The sequence below is a fragment of the Chanodichthys erythropterus genome, chromosome 13, assembly GCF_024489055.1.
Source record: "Chanodichthys erythropterus isolate Z2021 chromosome 13, ASM2448905v1, whole genome shotgun sequence".
Lineage (NCBI taxonomy): Eukaryota > Metazoa > Chordata > Actinopteri > Cypriniformes > Xenocyprididae > Chanodichthys > Chanodichthys erythropterus.
This window is the reverse complement of record NC_090233.1, coordinates 44,208,475-44,228,337: the sequence shown is the minus strand read 5'-3', so window position 1 is coordinate 44,228,337 and position 19,863 is coordinate 44,208,475. Positions and strand designations below refer to the sequence as shown.

At 37.9% G+C, this 19,863-nt stretch overlaps 1 protein-coding gene across 3 annotated transcripts in view; it reads left to right on the top strand.

Annotated features, from left to right (window-relative positions):
• edil3a (EGF-like repeats and discoidin I-like domains 3a) overlaps positions 1–19,863 on the top strand; it is a 216,519-nt gene that overhangs the window by 107,476 nt on the left and 89,180 nt on the right. For all 3 annotated transcript variants that reach the window (XM_067406341.1, XM_067406340.1, XM_067406339.1), the window contains one exon: positions 16,544–16,657. In XM_067406341.1, the coding sequence (XP_067262442.1) occupies positions 16,544–16,657 (114 nt within the window). The remainder of the gene's footprint in view (positions 1–16,543; positions 16,658–19,863) is intronic.

Genomic DNA, 19,863 nt, shown 5'->3' with positions numbered 1-19,863 from the left:
GGTAGTCATAGGGGAGTGTGGCACACTTTGGAAGATTTTTAAAATCCTTCGGTAGTGGAGAGCGGGAGATTCTGGAGTTATTTTCTGTTGGGGGGAGGCATGGCGGTTAATGTGGATTGGAGGAAGGCTTAAAAGACACGTATACACGCATGCTTCACTGACAAACACACACACACACACACACCTCCATCCCCTCGCTCTGTGGAAATGGCCCTATGTGCTCTGAACACTAAATCAGGTTAAGCCTCCACTGTCTCCCGGCTAGCAGAGCACTTCATCACTCACATGGCAGACAATGCCACAGCAAAGGACAATCCCTCCTCTCTCTGTCTGCCTCTGCGTGTGCATACTAATAGATATGAGTTGTAAAATCCTTCCAACGTTTTTGTGTCTCTGTTTGATCTTTACAAAACCACCTGGTGCAGTTTTGAAGCGACTTTCACGTATGTCGTTTTCACAAAAACACGTTTTTGTACAGTTTTGTTTTGCATGTCATACACTGAATGCAACAGATGTGATTAGCCCTTATATGCTCTGTTGAGATTGACTTTAATTTGTGTATGTTTGGGATCTTAGAAATCCCAAATTTAACACATTCATCTGATCCGTTTTGAAAGCCAGTGGGCAGATATAACCATATAGCTTACTGTATCATATTTGATATATGAATTTCTAGCCTCTAAATGACCAACATGATCAAAACTTGCTTAAAATAAATAAATAAATAAACCTGTAGCATACAATCTACTACATACCTTCTGTGAAAAGGCCTTTTAGTATAATTATAATTGTGTCCACCTTCAGGTCATTGTATCCATGCCTTTTTGCTGTAATTACTTTCATATTTTAAAAGGTGAGTATCAATTATGATACAACAGGCACATCTATCATTCATCTCACACACACACACACACACACACACACACACACACACACTACAGAGCTTTGATCTTAAAATTAAGCATTTAAATATATTAAATATTATATGTCTTACATATTGAGTGACAAGTGAGATTTATATGCATTTTTTTAAGGGTTAGAGTTAGGGTAAGGGTTAGAGTAGTCTGTTATATGGATTTAAAAAGCCCATTTATTTGCATTACAAGATATCAGAATTCCATCTTACTTTTTGGCTATAAATAACAACACATGCACCAAATTGCATATTTTTGATCAGTTTGGGACTAGGTTAAATAAACTATTCCATTAAAAAAAAAAAAAAAAATGTTCCTGACTATCATGCCATATATCAGGCTCTACTGGGTTAAATCATTATCCCTCACTTTTGCCAAAGAGTACACACACTTTGAAGAAATCTGATAATATCTATGTAACGAGGTTAGTAGATATGGGAAGAAGGAGGCGGGAACCGGCGAACATTCAACGTAACTTTAATATAAAATAAACAAACAAAACGAAAGTAATGCCGGCAGACCCTCGCGGACGTCTGCCGGCCACACAAACATAACAAAACATAAAATAAAGTCCAGGCCTGGTCCTCTCTCGTCCTTCACTGATGTCGCTCCTCCTTTTATGCCTCCGGAGCTCCTCCGTGAGAGACTCGAGGCCGGCACGCCTCGCAGGTGACGCTCATTATCACTCGCGTCACCGGCCTCGCGCCGTTCCCTCACGGCTCTCGCCCGCCCTGCTCGTCACAATCTATTATGGTAATGTTGTTTCCTCATTAAACCTCATTCTCTGATGAAACTGACTTATGTGAAAATGTTTTGAAATGTAATTTATTTAGCAGGTGCGATCATCTACAGAGTGTACAACTGTCTGAGAATGTGAAAATGTCTTAGGTTACTTGTGTAACCCTTGTTCTCTGAATAGGGAATGAGACGCTACATCATATGACGTTATGGAAACCTTCTGCGTGATTGCGTCGTGAAGCACTCTTGTATCTAACCAATAATGTGACGAGACGTCAGAGGCGGGTGACGTCACGGAGCAGGAAAAACTATAAAGCATACCCAGAACAAAGAACGCTAGCTTCTGGATTATTGCTGAACACAAGATGCTCGTCTCGTTCCCTATTCAGGGAACCAGGGTTACACAAGTAACCCGAGACGTTCCCTTTCATGGGAACTGCCGACGCTACGTCATATGATGTTAGGAGAACACTGTCCCTATATGCTGTAAGACCAAGTACATGTCTGTTATCTTGTATAAAAAATGAGGAACCTAGAGTGGAGCTTACATCCAGGTTGTAAAACCTAGTAAATGTGTGCTGGGATGACCATCCAGCTGAATCACATATGTCATTAATGGATACTATTAAGGCCTTTGAGGCTGCCATACCCCTAGTAGAGTGGGCACGGACAGCTAATGGAGATGGCTGTCCGGCCGCCTCATAAGCAAGTGAGATAGCCTCGACCACCTACTTGCTCATTCTCTGCTTAGATGCTGGGCCTCCTTCCAAACAATTGATCTGTTTTGACCCACAGGGCAGCTCTGTGGACATATGCATCTAAAGCCCTCACTGGGCAGAGCAGATTGAGTTTCTTCTGATCCGAAGTTGTAAATGGGGGAAGATAGAAGGCCTGAAGTACGATGGGACCTGGGACGTTGGTGGGGACCTTAGGCATATAGCCTGGTCTAGTGTGCAGGAACGCTTTGACCATTCCAGGTGCGAATTCCAGACACGAAGGAGCAACTGAAAGTGCTTGAAGATCTCCTATTCTTTTACGAGATGAAATAGCCAGTAGAAATATGGTCTTTAGGGTGAGGGATTTCTCTGAAACTTCCTCTAGTTGTTCAAAGGGAGCCTCAGCTTACCTTTCTAATACCACGGCCAAGTCCCAGGCCGGAGTCCTTGTACGTACTGAAGGCCTCAGCCTCAGAGTACCACGGAGGAAGCGTATAAAAAGGGGGGTCTTTACCTACCAAGGAATCCCCCAGAGGAGCATGGCCTAATGGTGCTGGATGAGATAGGTAGAACCACAGTGGACACTGGGTTGATTCTCCTGAAGCAAATAGGTCGACTTCCGCTCGACCAAAGTTTTCCAAAGTGAGCTCCACCAACTTGGGGTGGAGTCTCCATTCCTCGAGCCTCGGCCCCTGCCTCTACAGGGTGTCTGCTCCCACATTTTGATGCCCTTGGATGTAAGCTGCTCTCAGTGAGAGGAGCTTCCCATGGGCCCACAGGAGGACCCGACGGGCCAATTGCATAGTTGGCTAGACTGCAGACACCCCTGATGGTTGATATGAGACCACCGACATGTTGTCCGTGCGGACCAACATGTGATGGGCCCTCAGCTCTGGGAAGAAGTATTTTACTGCAAGAAATACCACCATCATTTCCAGCCGATTTATGTGCCAGGAACTCTGATGGTCCTCCCAGAGACCGTGAGCTGAGTGACCATTCATGACACCCCCATCCCCCCTCCACACCCCAGACCCGTGAGCGAAACATCCGTCGTAAGCATTACGCGACGACAAGGAACCCCCAACACAGGTACTTGCAGCACCCATTTTGAAATATTTGGGAGGAGTTTCCATTCTGCCAGAAAATTTACAAAGGGGACCAGACTGGCAGTTTCTCTCGAGACTGGCTTCTGGTGTTTTTTAAGCACTTGACTCGGCGCCCTGAATCGGCGAACCGGCAAGGAACAGCCGAATCAAGTGATGATCGGCCCTCCTCGGAGGGTCGGTGGAGACCGCTGTGCCCTGAAGCACACTGGGTGGCAGGGTTAGCTGAATGGCCCCCTGAGGGCGCCAAAGAGGGATGGGTACCAAGTATTTTAATACCCGTCCCTCTTTTTGGAGGGGGCTTCCCTCCAATGTCCCACGCCATTGGCATCAGGACCTCTTCGAAGCCTTCTTGGTGATAATTACAATCCGCAGATCTGTGTTACCCCACAAAGACTTCAGCCATGTCGCCTGTCCCTGTCCCCAAGCTTTCTGTGGGGGAGCATGGGTGGCGACACTTTCTTTGGATGAACGGTCAGACTAGTGCCCTGAAATGGCGAACCGCTCTACAACCCTCCACTTTATTGGAGGCACACTGGAAACCACTGCGCCCTGAAGCACACGAGGTGGCAGGGTTGGCAGAACAGTCTCCTTTATTTTCTTTTAAATTCCTCAGAATTTAATGTATTCAATATTTAATTTAATCCTCAAATTAAATGCAGCCAGATTTTTTTTGAACAGGCTGAATACATTTAGAATACAAAAAAGAATTATAGCTCGTACTAATTCACAAGGTATTTTAGGGAATGAGAGAAAGGGAAACTCCCGTCTACTCAGTTCCCTCCAAATATGAATACATATACATATATATATATAATTACAGACACGTGATCTATGCGCAGCCTCGGCAAACGCAAGATCCGAGCCGTATATTCTTTCTTGCAGACTTAATCTATGCGCTGCCTCGGCAACGTGAGATCCGAGCTGTATATTCTTTAATGAAAACTCAATCCATGCACTGCCTTGGCAAGCGCGAGATCCGAGCCAACAGGAGTGGAGTTAAAAAACTCCCGCTAGTGCATGCTGCTCTTCGGGACATTTTTATGAATGAACACCATCACTGTCAGCTGTGAACTGACGTGCATGCTCCACTCCCAGCAAACAACACATAAATCGTGTGTATCCCCACTCACTTTGTAGTGTAGCACAGGGGGAAATGCGATTCAAACTGCTGTTCACTATTGATTTGTTATAAACGTGTGATTTTGAAACACGATATGTGTGTGACTGTGAGGTGGCGAGTCCTCAGATCGATATCACAATATCCACCTCCTCAGAGCTGGACATGTCAGTACCGGTGCCTCAACCCGGGGGAAGAAACCGCAGAGCATGCTTCCACCTGGGAGACGGCACTGAACCTGGCAGGTAAGGGCAGAGAAATGGCGGCGCCCGTCTCTACCCCCTCTGTCAGATCCATTTGTGAACCTCACGGATGGAGTCTCCGTCCTGCCTCAGCAGAAGCGGGACCCAATCCACGGGGAACACTGGAACACAGTTTTTTCACCCCATTCAACTGCTGTTTCTCGCCATAATACGTGTCTTTTTTATATATAAATACATGGATTGGTGAGAGATGCTCTTGTCCTCAGACGAAGAGATCGTGACTTGTTTATATGTAATAAGACAAACAACACCAAATAAGACTCACGATAACACAGAGTGCTTGCTGAAGACAACAGAAGCTAGCGTTCTTTGTTCTGGGTATGCTTTATAGTTTCCTGGTCCGTGACATCACCCTCCTCTGACATCTCGTCACATTATTGGTTAGATACCAGAGTGCTCCACGACGCAATCACGCAGAAGGTTCCCATAACGTTGTAGCGTCGACAGTTCCCATGAAAGGGAACTGCATTTATTCATGGTCATTCATTGCACTTATGCACTTTTCATGCACATTTCATTACATGTTATGTATGTTTTTCAAGCCTGTGGGCTCTTCCAAACCACAAACAGAACATGAGGGTTAAAAAGAAGAAAACAAAACAAAACAAAAAAAATACAAATTTACAAGGCTCATGCATGTGCAAATGTAAATATGAGTGTTCACATGTGAAATTTATGAAGTTTTCCTTAAAGGGAACCCCTGGTGTTAAGACTTGTATGGCTTAATATAATGTAAAGTATGTCTCTTACTAAAATATGTAATAGAAAACCCATGAAAGATTTACATTATTTAAAAAATCCATGACATATTTGGAACGATTTGGACAATGATCGGCGCCATTTTGTTTGCGTTCCATGTCGGTGACGTCAAATGGTTGCATTCACTGCTCTACTGACACTTTCCTATTGCTATTTTTAATGCAACACAACTCGGAATATAATATACGATGCCACATTGTGCAGCTTTTGGTTGTAATTTTCGGTCGATGAGCCACAAGAAAAACGATGTAAGTCTTTACCGCTTTAAGAGGAGAAAAGAATGGGAAGCTGTGAACGATGTGGATGAATAAAACTTCCTAAAGATCCACGTTTTTGTTCTCTTCACAAGCCCTGGTGCCTTTGAGGCTTTTAGAAGACCACAGCTGAAAGAGCTTACAGTTGCCGATGGACATAAATGTATGCTATAACCAAATGCCGCGCCTGTCGTGGAGACTGACGAAGGTAAGCCTATAACACATCTCAACTGAGACAGACTGCCTCAAAGCGCGTGTGTGCTGTGATGCATGAGACATCTGTAATCACATTAAATAGTTGCATCTTCTCAGCATGTTTAACTGTGTGTTATGCATTCAGGTGCTCAGACAACAGTAGTTCGAATAGCCACAGAGACATTGCACAGCTTCGATGTTTTCATCCTCACTAATTTTGCGCTCTCTCTCAAATTAAAAAAGGCTGATCGTGTTTTAAAAGGAACCCATGGATATTAAGACCTGTATGCATTACTAGATTACCGTTGCACCAAAACATACAGATAAAAAGCCTCAGTTATCAGGGCTTATGAAGAGAACAAAGATGCGGTTAGAAAGTTTTATTCATCCACATTCTGCACAACTTCCTATTTCTTTCTCCTCTATCGCTAGTAAAGCAGTAAAGACTTACATCGTTTCTCTTGTGGCTCATCGACTGAAAATTACAACCAAAAGCCCCACAATGTGGCATCGTATATTATATTCCGAGTTGTGTTGCGTTAAGGCCCCGGTATACTTCAAACGAAATCGAAGAAAGAACTGATGTGACGTCATTTCGAACAAAATCAGGCCAAAACGAAGTTCGTTTTGTGTTCTTTTTTGGAAGTTCAAAACGGCTTGCCAAAGCGAACTTTCAGGAAAAGTTCATTCCAGCACCAAAACACCTTCGTACTACCATTGGTCAGTGACGATAACGTAACAGGAGGTGTTCACTGAGGCTCCGCCTTCACTCGCATGGACCGCGTCTCTGAATCATTTGATCGGTAGAGTTTGTTGAGGTAAGATCTAGACTAGATAGCTGCTTTATAGTACAAAATGAAGTTGTGCTTGTAAAAAAATGAGGCACTAACACTGTTTTTCATGTTTGATACTGTAAAGCTGCTTGATTTTAAGCAATCCATTGAATAAAGTGCTATATGAAGATGTGACGTGACTGGAGTGCTAATTTGCAGAGCTAGTGCTAACATTCCCATGCTGTTATGATCAGACCCTTTTCTTATGCTTTCTATAATAAATGCTTACTGTTTTCTCATTTTTGTTGTGTTTATTTTGTTACTGAGAAGAAAGTGCACAGCACACATTTACATATTCATCTAAACATCGCTCTCAGCAGTGTGGGCGGCGTCAGATGTTCGATTACAGTATATCGCTGGTCATGTATTTCGAACTTTGTTTTACCCCGAAACGAAGAACGAAAAAGAAGTTCGTTTGAAGTATACCGGAGCCTTTAAAAATAGCAATAGGACAGTGTCAGTAGAGCAGTGAGTGCAACCATTTGACGTCACCACCATAGAACGCAAACAATATGTTGCTGCCCATTGTCCAGATTTGTCCAAATATGTCATGGATTTTTTAAATAACATAAATCTTTCTTGGGTTTTCTACATATTTCAGTAAGAGACATCATTTACGTTATATTAAGCCTTAACACCAGGGGTTCCCTTTAAGGGATTTACATCATCATGATTAAATTTATGATGTTTGTACTCATTGACACTACTAGCAGTAAACATATTATTCTGTATGATCATGTCTTACATGAATTCTGGAGCAGTGCAAGTTTTATAATATTTATAATCATATTTCTCTCAGTATTCCTTGTGTCTCAGAGTAGCACAGTGCACATGAGAGCGTTTGGTCAGTGAGCAGGAGTTCATTGACTCTGATGGCTTCTAGTTGAGGGATCTTGATGTCAGGTATGGCAGAGTTTTGTTTACTTGACCTTGAGCCTCTCAGTGTCTGTGTCTCCCCGACTGTGTGGATTAGCTACTCTTCCCCTGAGGTAATCCTCTCTCTCTTGCTCTCCCACATGCGCTCTGACAAGCGTACACACTCTCGCTCTCCCTGAAAATCTCACACACCCACATAACAGATTTAATTGCCCCTCACTGATCTAAAGTCTCAGTCCTTAAGCTGTCTCTCACTCTAGGGTGGCTACACCATCTCAAAAGGACCTCCACTCTTGCCAGGTTGGATCTGTCTCCATGTACACATGAAGTGCCAAATGCCACCTGATCATCTATCAATTCATCTCCAATGGTTCTATGAACACAATGGAAGAAAAAGCAGGAGTTCTTCCAATAAAGAAGGAGCCGAGACGCTTCTGTCCTTACATGCCTACTGCAGGTGCAAGGTCTAATTGTAGTAAATTACAGTGAAAGTGCAGTGCAAACCGCAGTGCGACGCACCATCACCAAAGCCCCACACCGTTCATTTGAGTGAATGTTTTTGCTTTCAATACTTCATGCGGAGAAAGAAGGTACCATAATTTGAGTGTTTTTTGAAGATCCTCTGCTATTGAAAAGTTAAATGAGTGTATTGTGTGGTCACAGAACACTTATGTCATGATCTGAATTGAACTAAATGCTCGAAGATTCACATTCACAGAGACCTGGAAGCTCTTAAAACACTCATTTACTATACTGGTGAGACTGAAATGTTTTCATAGCTTGTTCTTTGCTATATATCAGAGAGCATTTCATACAAATGGCCATTCAAAGCAGCATTCGGTTCTTCTTGATCAGTGTAAATAAACAGACTACTGTGAATATGCATTCATGACAGAAAATGGCACCTGTAAGTTTGTCTTTACATAACTTCTGATGTCTATGTTGTCTTATCGCATTCATGTGATCTGCCTCCAGTTTAATTGTTTTTAATACTGCTGCTACTACTACTACTACTGTTAATTAGCACAAAAACAATATTATTTAATATTAATAATAATAATAATGTATTCATTTATTCATTTATCTATTTATTTATTTACATTTTTGACCAGTTTTTCTCTGCCTTTAAAATGGAACAGTATTTTTTTTTATTTTTTTTATTTATTTATTTATTTATTAACCGTCTGGAGGCCATTGAAATCCACAATAAGGAGAAAAATCCTGGAGTGTTTTCAGCAAAAACCTTAATTCCTTTTCGACTGAAGAAAGAAAATTATCAGGGAAATTTTATTTGAAAGTGGACTAATCCTTTAACATTTTTTTGTAAACTCAAAATATAGTACATAGGACTGTGTAGAGGGGGCCCAGAGGCCTTGAGGGCCTATAAGGGTCTTCCCTAGGGGCCCCGGTCCTGGAATGAGATTTCTACTGGCCCTCCGACCACACACAACCCACAACCCACCTCTCACTCATTCCCCCAGAATTCGCAATAATGCAATGACCAGTACAGGGAGGCCAGTTTACCTTGCAATGTGAACTGAGAGATACAACTCATAAAATCCAAACTACATCAAATATTTCAAAAATTCCTTTGGATATGTTTTACTTAAGTCCAGATGACATAAAAAGTGACATGAAATTATTTTTTGCTGATCATTTTCCAGTCTTGCCTGTTTAAGGGTTAAACTGTTATTTTATGACAGGATCATAAAACAAAAGGCTCTGAAATCAAACTAGAATTATCAGAAATTAAAAATTAAAATTAAAATTCATTCACTTGTTTACGATCCCTTAGAGGACTATGCAGAGCAGAAGGTGCTACACAAGTGCTACTCCTTGTGTTACTGTTACTAATTGGTTTGGCCATATGAACCACATTTTCCCATGGTCATTAAGCTGTGACGCATTTTTTTTTTTTAGGAATTTGAACCAAGCAAATTTATTTCTCAAAAATAAAGTCCCTGTAAAGACAATTCTGAGATTTGTTTCTAAACACTTTATAAATGTTAGAAATTTATTGCTCAAACACATTACAAAGACTGTGAACTGTGTAGTACTGAATTGTGGAGTTAGACCGTTGAACAGTTTTTCAGTTTTTCATTCCTGGATTTTTTGGGCAGGCCTAAAATCATGGCTCGATGACATACTGGAGCCACTGAGCATGGCCCCTCCCCTAACATTTTAACTAGCGCATTTGCATCAGTTCGCTCGATCAGTCGCGAGTTATTGTCAGTACCATTAGTTTCTACAGCCTATAGTTTGCTAGCTATGCCTTTGTCATGGAAATGCGTATTACCTGGTTGCGATAATTTACAAAACAGATCATTGTCCTTATTTAAATTTACTAAAAATGATTATATCAAGAAGAGGTGGATTAATTTTGCGAAGAGACACCTTGATGGAGAGCTGAGGATCTCCACCAACACAATAATAATAATTTTACAATGGATAGTTTTAAACACTTTCATCGGAGACAGCTGGGATTCACTGATAATCTGCTGTTACTGGAGAATGGGGCCAAAGTCTTTGCAGAACGGTCAACAGCTATCATGCATGTCTTTCAAAATAAAAGTATTGCATCAGAAAAAAAAAGAAAAAAATGTTGTTGTTGTGGGCCACTCAGCAGCCCACTCAAAAATGACTTGGAACCCACTTTTGGGTCACAACGCATCATTTAGTGGATTAGCTCATCAAATAGTCAGTGTTGATGTGCGTAGTTATATGTTCATGTTTTGGGTTTATGATGTCAGAAAGCCAAGGATTTCAGAACGAGAATGCTCTTTTCTTCTTGCGAAACAAGTTTTGAGTAATAGTATGTTTTTATAGTAGGCTGAACTCTTATCTACAAAGACTAAGGGAAATTTGATTCCTCATGATATGACCCCTTTAACGAATCAGCAAATTTGTGAAATATAAAAGTAAACATTAGCGCGTAATTTTGATTTTGAAGTAGCTATTAACTTAATGATAATTTGCCCATGTCAATGTCAGCAGTGTGCTCTCAGGTCTTTGTTTGTCAAGTTAATGATCGTTAATGAGAGCGTTAAGCCTCTCTCACTTGAATTAATTAAAACATAATCCTCGTGATTGTGACAATCTCCTGCTATGACGATGGCACTATGTCTGACAAGGGCTTGTTTGTGCACCCATGCTAATAAAGCACTTCTTCAGAGAGAGGAGTGCTTAGAGCATAGTTTTCTAATTTGAAGTTGCATGGTCATTAAGATGTGTGAAGTAGTGAAGTAATTGTTGTGCATTTTGTTTTCCATCACAAGTGGTGCAGAGTTTGTTTCACATAAACAAAAATATGCATATCAAGTGTGAAATCTAAAGTACAGGTCAGAACTACTGCACACACTTTTCATGATTTGAAGGCCAACCATTTGCTGGCACTACTAAAATTATAATTCATAGGAGTACAAATGAATTTCATGTATGTTACATGAGCATTGGCACTGACTTTGTTGGAAAGATATGTATTAATCCCAAGCCAAACCTAGATCAGAAAAATATATAGGGATTTATGGATTCATTGTACATATGCATTCAATGTCCGAAAATACCAGCAGGATTTTAAGTCTTTGATTTATTAAGGACAGATAAGTTAAGCAAATCAAGGCTGCTGTTGAATGGAAGCTTATCCTCCGAACATCAAAGCTAAGCCCTTCAGCTCTGTGATGGCTGCTTGTAACATTTTCTGCTTTTGAGATTTGTGTGTGTTCGGTTAACCCTTGCGATGTTGTCCTCACAAGGATAGTAAAACCTGGTAACAAATAACAGCTTATAAATCATACTAAATGATGTTTTGGGGAAAATGTAAAAATGCAGAATTTTTTTTTGGTGAGGGTTGTGTTTAGGGGTAGGGTTAGGGGATAGAATATATAGTTTGTACAGAATAAAAATCATATCTATGGAAAGTCCTTATATGAAAACCCAACATGTGTGTGTTTATCAAAAAAAAATAAAAGTATACACACTGTATATAAATACCCAAAACACAGACAGAGATTATGTATAAACAAACATTATCTATAGATATGTGCAAGGGAAAATATAATGCACATATAAATTGTGACAGTATAAAATCATTGTCAGTGTCAAGTGGATAATCCCATGAGGCCACAAAAGCTAAAGAGTCACCAGATCATATATGTATTAGGGGCGTAGCGGTACACAGAAGTCACGATTCGGTACGTACCTCGGTTTTGGGATCACGGTTTAATACGATTAGTTTAGGGTCCAATTCTCACTATTAACTAACTATTAACTATGACTTTTGCTTCAATAAATACTGCTTATTAATAGTTAGTAGTTGTTAAATTTAGGTATTGGGTAGGATTATGATCATGGAGAATAAGGCATTAATATCTGCTTTACAAGTAACAGCCAATATCTTAGTATATGCGTGGTAATAAACAACTAGTTAATAGTGAGATTTTTATTTTGAACAGACAGTAGTGCAAAGTTTGTTTCACATAGTAGCATTTTATCCCCTAGTTGGTACAGTACAGCCTCCTATAGTGTATTAAGCACTAAGTAAACACAATGCACTCTTGCATAGGACATCTTTTTTTCATATTCATATTTTTGTCACAATCAGCTACAAAACTGAAAAGCATTGTGTTATAAAAGTACAAAATAAATTGAAAAAAAAAAATGCAACTGTTTATGCTTTATAAACACAAAATATTGCATTCTTCAAAACGCTTATGCTGTATGTCCTACGTCTTCCCTATTTTACTTACGGAAAAAACTAAACTGGCGCCGCGTTCGTTACTTTGTTGAATTTAGGACATACGGTGTAGCGTTTTGAAAAATGCAGAAAGCGTAAGTATGTGCAAGGTCATATGTGCAAGGTCATATTTTGTGCATATACAGTTGTATTATTTTGAAAATGACCGATCATTTAGCTAGATAAGACACTTATTCCTTGTCTGGTATCATTTCAAGCCCTTTGAAGCTGCACTGAAACTGTAATTTTGATCTTCAACCGTTTGGAGGCCATTGAAGTCCACTATAAGGAGAATAATCCTGGAATGTTTTCATCAAAAACCTTAATTTATTTTCGACTGATGAAAGAAAGACATGGATGACATGGGGTGAGAAAATTATCAGGAAAATTTTAAGTGGACTAATCCTTGAATGTTTTTAAAATATATCTTGTATGCTCACAAAGGTTACATTTTTTTTTTTTTTTTTTTTTTTTTTTTTTAATCAAATAAAAGTAATATTGTGAGATTCTATCAAAATATAAAATAACTTTTCTATTTGAATATATATTTACAATATAATTTATTCCTGTGTTGGTAAAGCTGAATTTTCAGCATCATTACTCCAGTCTTCTGTGTCACATGCTCCTTCAGAAATCATTCTAATATGATGATTACTGAAATATGTATTATTATTATCAATGTTTAAAACAGTTGTGTACAATTTTATTTCAGGATTCTTTGAGTAATAGAACAGCATTTATTTGAAATCAAAATACTTTGTAACATTATAAATGTCTTTAAATGTCACTTTTGATTAGTTTAATGCCTTCTTGCTGAATAAAAGTATTAATTTATTTAATTTCCTTAAAAAAAAAAAAAAAAAAAAAAAAAAAAATTATTGACCCCAATTTTGGATGTGTGCGGATATATATATATATATATATATATATAACATTTTTTTTTTTTTTCATTCTTGGATTGTTTAATTGTTTGGATCTACAGTGGGTACAGAAAGTATTCAGACCCCCTTAAATTTTTCACTCTTTGTTATATTGCAGCCATTTGCTAAAATCATTTAAGTTCATTTTTTTCCTCATAAATGTACACACAGCACCCCATATTGACAGAAAAACACAGAATTGTTGACATTTTTGCAGATTTATTAAAAACAAAAAACAAAAAACTGAAATATCACATGGTCCTAAGCATTCAGACCCTTTGCTCAGTATTTAGTAGAAGCACCCTTTTGATCTAATACAGCCATGAGTCTTTTTTTTTGGAAAGATGCAACAAGTTTTTCACACCTGGATTTGGGGACCTGATGGAGGGCTGCAGTGATGGTTGGCTTTCTACAACTTTCTCCCATCTCCCGACTGCATCTCTGGAGCTCAGCCACAGTGATATTTGGGTTCTTCTTTACCTCTCTCACCAAGGCTCTTCTCCCCCGATAGCTCAGTTTGTCCGGACGGCCAGCTGAAGGGTTCTGGTCATCCTAAACGTCTTCCATTTAAGGATTATGGAGGCCACTGTGCTCTTAGGAACCTTAAGTGCAGCAGAAATTGTTTTTGTAGAGTTGGCCAGATTTGTGCCTTGCCACAATTCTGTCTTTGAGCTTTTCAGGCATTTCCTTTGACCTCATGATTCACATTTGCTCTGACATGCACTGTAAGCTGTAAGGTTTTATATAGACAGGTGTGTGACTTTCCTAACCAAGTCCAATCAGTATAATAAAACACAGCTGAACTCAAATGAAGGTGTAGAACCATCTCAAGGATGATCAGAAGAAATGGACAGCACCTGAGTTAAATATATGAGTGTCACAGCAAAGGGTCTGAATACTTAAGACCATGTGATATTTCAGTTTTTCTTTTTTAATAAATCTGCAAAAATGTCAACAATTCTGTGTTTTTCTGTCAATATGGGGTGCTGTGTGTACATTAATGGGGGTAAAAAATGAACTTAAATGATCTTAGCAAATGGCTGATATATAACAAAGAGTGAAAAATTTAAGGGGGTCTGAATAATTTCCGTACCCACTGTATGTAAGACGTTTGGTATATGGTCTTTTGGACAAATGTTTAGCACTACGACCTTCTCTGTTTGTCATTTTGTTTGAACTCTTTAAAATCCAAAAAGTTACACACTCTAACTTTATTCTTTGGCCAGACTCACATGAATCTCATCTCCTGCAGTTTGGTCCTAGAGAGTTGAGGGTTTCCCTAGACCACACAGCTATTGTGACTGCTCTTTTTCAGAAAGCAGCTGTCTATATCCTGTTAGTCTAACCACAGAGGAATAAAAAACAAAGGTGTGCTTTTCATCAGGCTAATTTATGGTGAGGCCTCGAGATGATGGGGTTGAATTTCAATGTCCCACTTCTGTGTGCACGCTGCGGTAGATGTTATAGTAATGACCCCCATCACTGGTGAGCTCAGTATGTCTTGAAACTGATATCATATTTTCCTGTGTGTATTTCAGTTTCTCTTCAGTAGCAGGTTGCAGCTCACTGTTCAAACACTCTGTGGGGCTCATGATGTGGGCTGATGTATCGGTCTAGTAGCTTATCATGTGTCAGTGTAAACATGTGTTATTAAAAGAAAAGACTGCATTCCCATCAAAGCAGTGCTCAGTGTTCAGCAAGGGGTTTGTGTGGGGTTTTTACATTTATTTACATTGGCATTTACATTTATATTGATTTTCTTGCCTTGAACAGTCACTTCAGCAGGATGTTAACAGTACAAATTTCTTATTGGAATTCCTTTTACCATTGTTTATCCTAACTTGCTCCAATGCCGTTGTTCCTTTTTAAGTATACTTTATGAATATAATTTTATGATAAAAGACAGTCAGAGATGTGTGAGACCTGGACTTACATGTGGGCGAAACAAGTTAAATCCGTCTTGGATCATCTCCCAATCCCAAAATCCCCTTCTATACATTGTTCCTGCAGGGCTCCCAAAGATATATATCGCATTTTGTAATTTTGCTCAGTGAAATGCTTAATCAGAATTGGACAACATTCCTATTCCTAAACTTGAACAACTTGTCTCCTCAGTCCCCAGGCATTTGCAGACTGTTATAAAAAAAAGAGGGGATGCCACACAGTGGTAAACATGGCCTTGTCCCAACTTTTTTGAGATGTGTTGATGCAATGAAATTTAAAATCAACTTATTTTTCCCTTAAAATGATACTTTTTCTCAGTTTAAACATTAGATATGTCATCTATGTTGTATTCTGAATAAAATATTGAAATTTGAAACTTCCACATCATTGCATTCTGTTTTTATATGTACAGTGTTACAACTTTTTCGGAATGGGGTTTGTGTATATATATATATATATATTTTATATAAAATATATTTATGTCAACTGTGTCAGAAAAAAAATAATCTTAATTATGTCAGATAACAATTAAGCAAAACGTGGTCAGGTCAAAGTGTTTTACTGGTAGTCCACTGTATGAAGAATTTTTTGGTATAATATTTATGTATCCTCACTTACATAAATGAACTATTGTGTCCTGCACCCACTAGTAAAAATATATAAAAATATATATATATATATATATATTAAAAAAAAAAAAAAAAAAAAAAAAAATATATATATATATATATATATATATATATATATATATATATATATATATATATATATATATATATATATATATATATGTATAAAATATATATATATATATATATATATATATATATTTTTTTTTTTTTTTTTTTTTATATATATATATAATTTTTTTTTTTTTTTTGCCTCAGTTTCTGTTTCTTGTGTCTGTTTCAGATGTAACACAGCTTTGAATTTAATCATGTTTAATTCATCAAGGGCTTGCTTGTTTTTGCTTTGTTGTCAATAGTCAACATTTTCAATCGCTATAATTTGATTACATGGCTGGAATTTTCTTTTAAGCTGTATAAGGAAAGAAACAAATATCAAATAACAAACGGTACAAACCCAATAAATGGCCTTTACAAGTGAATTTGAATGAGAGATGTTCCAGTAATTGCCTTTAAGCCTGATATAAATGATTCCTTTTTCTTCCTGCAGATGTTAATGAATGTGAGAGAAGCCCCTGTAGAAATGGAGGGATCTGCACAGATCTCGTTGCGAACTATTCCTGTGAATGCCCAGGAGAATATATGGGGAGAAACTGCCAGTACAGTAAGTTCATGCTTGTGTTTTTATGGATGCTTCCTTCCCTGTCCCATTTCTTCTCCCTCAGTCCATCCAGTGGGCTTTGTATTAAGTGAATTTTGTGACAGTTCAGAGCATCTGTTTCACCAAGTCTATGGAGAAGGATGCGAGAACAGCAGAGAACAGGCAGTTATGCCCACACACAAAAGACACATTGTGGCAGGGTGAACAGAGATGGGAACAGTGGGTGTGGCGTCATGCCTCGGAAAGGGATTTAATTGAAATAAAACAAACATATACTATTGAAAAGAGATGATTTGGAACATTGTTCCATAATGAAAGGGGGCGATATGTTTTAGCATCTTTTGGAGACCTGACAGCCATTGCTTCCACTCCCAAAAGTTAGCTTACCCAATTACCCAATCTTCCTCAAAAACTGTGTGTATGAAGGAAGAGACCGAGGCATGCTTGGCAATTAAAGGCAACAGTGATGGAGTGAACAGGGTGGCTTTACATTCATCACACTCATCTCACACTATGCAAACTGGAATAATATGTCATTTAACCTTCCTTCATTCAGTAGTCAATGCTGATGTACCAGGCTAATATTTTAACATAAGCTCTATAAAAGAACTGAAACACTTTGATTTAGGTATGATCAAACGCTTTGATGAAATAGTATTTCATCACCTTTCATCACCATTTTATCTGCATTATGTAAAACATTTATATTGCTGCTGCTGTTTTTCGAATAAATGGTCAATGAGACCAAGAGAAAATGCAGACGGATGGAGTGTGACTGAATTACTGAGAGAGATGGCAAGAGGCAGAATATGTCATTTGTTCACAATAGATATGCTTTATCGCCATGAATCAAAAGGGATATTAGTTTTCTCTGGGTTATTTGAGATATCTCAAGACATTTATTAAATGGAGACAACCACCTCTATCATCTTTTTCACGGTTATTACTTTAAACATTAGCAATTTTATACCAGCTTCCAAAATAATGATCAATATATATATTTAAACAATTTGTGGGCTGTTAGTTTAATGATGGCTGTTACTTTAATATTGTGGGCTGTTAGTTTAATGAGGAAAAAAATAAATAAATAATAATTATTCAATTATAATTGTGTTAAAATCAGCACAACAGAATGGAATAGAATGCTTTCATCTGCAATAGTGATGTCATTTTCAATTATCCTCTTTTTTTCTTTTTATATGAGCACAACAATACACAAATTAACAAATAATTTGTGCATGAATTATCTTTATTTGGAGGCATTTTTCTGCAAAAATAAAAAATAAAAAATTGATTTATGGGAATAATTGTGATTCATTTGATTCATCTATTGTTTTGTTAATCCAATTAAAAATTATATTGATTGACAGCCATAATAATGGCACACACACACACAAACACAGGCAGCCATATTAAAAAAGAAATAAAAATTCTCTACCAAACCAAGCCCAGGAAGATGTGTCGCAACATACCTAGAATGAGTTTGACCAAAGCCCTGTCAGAAAGCCTTCACTCATGTCTTCCCACACTGCTAAAATCGATTGCTGCTAAATTCCCCCAGTCATTTGACTGACAGTCTCGCTCTATTCATTTCACCTTTTTGTCATGTTGAATCACTGCCACCTCCTTTGCTTTATTATGTGTAGCAAGCTGGCACACTGCAAATCATTTGCATGTTGAAAGTTTAAGGTTCCCCTCACTCTCTCACTCTCTCTCTCACTCTCTCTGTCTGTCTCTCTCTCTTTGTGTTAGAAATGCTGTAACAATGCAACTACTTTTTGGTATGAGCTAAGTAAACTCAACCCTAAAAAACCTGCTGGTTTCGATGCTTTAGATCCCTTCTTTTTTAAAGTAAGTGCATCAATCTGAACCTTTAACATATATTTTTAATTTGTCTATAACTACAGCAGAAATACCTCAAATCTGGAAAACAGCTATTGTATCTCCAGTTTATAAGGGTGGTGATAAAGCAGATCCAAATTCATATCGTCCAATTTCAGTACTACCATGTGTCACAAAAGTAATGGAAAAACTAATTAATAAGCAATTGATAGGGTTTCTAAATAGATGTAATATAGTATCTGATGTCCAATCTGGCTTTCGTTCATCATTTAGTTGTACTATAGCAGTTATAAAAAAGTTATAAATGATCTATAATGCACTAGAAATACAACAATTCTGCGCAGCTATTTTTATTGACCTTGCTAAAGCGTTTGACACAGCTGACCATTCTGTACTAGGTTAAATAATATTAGTGTGTCAGATCCATCTTGGTTCTCTAACTATTTATCTAATAGATCCCAATATGTAAAGATTGATCAGCAATTATCTGAACCATTAACTATTAACACGGGTGTTCCACAAGGCTCTGTGTTAGCGTCAACTCTGTTTTCCATCTACATTAACAATATCTCTCAGGTGATCTGTAGTCAGAAAACCTATATCCATTTATTTGCAGATGATACTATTCTTTACGTTGTGGGATTGTCATATGATGAAGTTTTAAAACGGGTACAAGACTGTTTTAATAAAATTCAAGAAGCTTTTAATGATTTAAAATTGGTTCTAAATAGTACAAAAACTAAAGTAATGTGGTTCGGGAAAAATCAACAAGGTAATAAAGATATTACATCCTTAGATGGGGCAAAAATTGAAGAAGTAGCTTCATATAAATATCTCGGAATTTGGCACGATAGTTCTTTGACTGTCACTTATCATATAAATCAACTTCAGAAGAAAGTTAAATCAAGACTTAGTTTTCTATATCAAAACAGATCTGTATTTACTATATCAGCTAAGAAATATCTTGTTGAATCCACTGTTTTACCCTTGTTTGATTATGGTGATGTGATATATAGAAATGCACGTAAAGGTGTTCTGGAACAATTAGATGTGTTGTATCATGCAGCAATTAGATTGATTACTAATGCATCATTGTGAAGTATATTCTTCTCTGAACTGGACATCATTGCATACAAGACGAGAAATACACTGGCATATCGTCATTTATAAAGCATTACTAGGGTTACTACCAAATTATCTTCAAAAATACTGCAATTTCAAACTAATACATATGCAATTAGATCATCTAATTATATCTCCTTGACTATTCCTAGAAAGAAAACTACTTATGGTCGTTCTGCTTTCGAATTTACTGCCCCAAATGATTGGAATTTATTACAGAAGTTATTGAAATTAGAGACACATAT